At 41.6% G+C, this 1562-nt stretch overlaps 1 protein-coding gene across 1 annotated transcript in view; it reads right to left on the bottom strand.

Annotated features, from left to right (window-relative positions):
• LOC107576712 (ceramide kinase-like protein) overlaps window positions 1–1562 on the bottom strand; it is a gene marked incomplete at its 3' end in the record, with an annotated part of 6721 nt that overhangs the window by 1442 nt on the left and 3717 nt on the right. The window contains exons 2-4 of the mRNA XM_016262854.1: window positions 777–954; window positions 485–541; window positions 195–226 (exon numbers count right to left, since the gene is read on the bottom strand). Coding sequence (XP_016118340.1) covers window positions 195–226; window positions 485–541; window positions 777–954 — 267 coding nt within the window. The remainder of the gene's footprint in view (window positions 1–194; window positions 227–484; window positions 542–776; window positions 955–1562) is intronic.

The following is a 1562-nucleotide window of genomic DNA, read 5'->3' as shown; positions in this document are numbered from 1 at the left end:
AAAAAAAAAAAACAATCCTAAAATGTGAATGTAATCCATTGGAGAATTTAGCCGGCCGGTAAACACCCCCTTGAGGAACACCCCCTTTGTTTCTCATAGGAAGCACTTATTAGCTGAGAGCATTTGCTGCCCTATGAAGCAGATATCTAGTGGTGCAATATCTTCAGAGTATCTTCTAATTTAGCTGTACTCACAAATGTCTCCTCCTTCCCCGTTTCGCTCAGCTCTGTGTTAAAGAAAGAGATGTTTGTAGTGAACAACCATTATCTGCATTTGAGTAATAATGGAGTTGCATGGGCTCCTCACAGTGTGGGGCATCCTGCCTTATTAGCATTAGCTGGGTGACCTTCAGCATCGCCAGCATTTTGATTTCTTTCCAATGGCCAATTAAGCAGGGGGTGGTTTATTTAAAATAACATTCAAATAATTACGTTGAAAGTTGGATGGGGATGAGAGAAAACCTTAAAAATAGGCTTTAACATACTTTATCTGATCCTCGGCTCCTCTGCTGGTTATAAAGGACAGTTCGCAGTCTTCAGGTCTTCACAGGCACCATCGGTCGATTGGGGAGGGACACGAGGAGAGAGAACAAACGAGTTAGATGGAGTTTTATGATAAGAAGAGGGTGATTTCTAAGAGACGGTGCCCATGTGTGCTGTGCCAGGCTGCTCTGACACTAATCCCAGATTTGATAGAGCACCTGTCAGTCCCTTGGAGCCCACCAGATGAGAGACAGCTACAGCTGACAACACAACTGAGAAAGAACGAGCGCTTACTTGAGGTTTGCCAGTGTTTTAATGAGAGCGAACTCGTGGCGCTGGCTGGGTGGCATCCAGCGGTGTCTCTCTGCCAGTGCGAGCGTCCGCCCACCAAAACCAAACATGGCAGAGAAGCCGAACCTCAGCAGACAACCCATAGAGCTAAAGCTGCACACGTCCACAGGCTGATGATGACCTAGAACAAGCGAAGTAATGCAGTCAGTACGCTGAGGTACGAGGTTCACCAAGGCACTGCCCTAAAAAGAGTACAAACCACTAGGAACAAAGGACACTAGAGCCACAGGAGGGTTAAACACAAGAGGCATTAAGAACCCTTTACAAATGAAGATTATAGCTCTATTACAAACGACCAAATTCACAAGCAGTATGGCATGTATTCTTCATTAAAAAGGCAACCCCATAAAGCATTGCGATGAGATTGAGGAAAAAATATGGTAAGAGATTGGGTGTTAAATATAAATATATTGAATTCCATACCAAAAAAATATATAAGAATAAAACAGTTAAATCAAATTGACCATTCTACTCAATATTTGGCAGTTTTACCCTAATATATGCTCCATTGATATTGTCAGTCGAGTGTCCCGTGCACTTCATGAGATAAGCGCCACGTTGCTTATAAATTAAATGGGTCACTTATGAGGCGTCATTTAAGATCGCCAAGGCTGCATCAAAAATACAGCAAAAACATTAATATTGCGAAATATTATTACAATTTAAAATAACTTTTGTATTTTAAATATATTTTAAAATGTAATTTATTCCTGTGAGGCAAAGCTGAAT

The sequence above is a fragment of the Sinocyclocheilus grahami genome, unplaced genomic scaffold (genome assembly GCF_001515645.1).
Source record: "Sinocyclocheilus grahami isolate Dianchi unplaced genomic scaffold, SAMN03320097.WGS_v1.1 scaffold4205.1, whole genome shotgun sequence".
Classification (NCBI taxonomy): Eukaryota; Metazoa; Chordata; class Actinopteri; order Cypriniformes; family Cyprinidae; genus Sinocyclocheilus; species Sinocyclocheilus grahami.
This window is presented reverse-complemented; position numbering and strand designations above follow the sequence as displayed.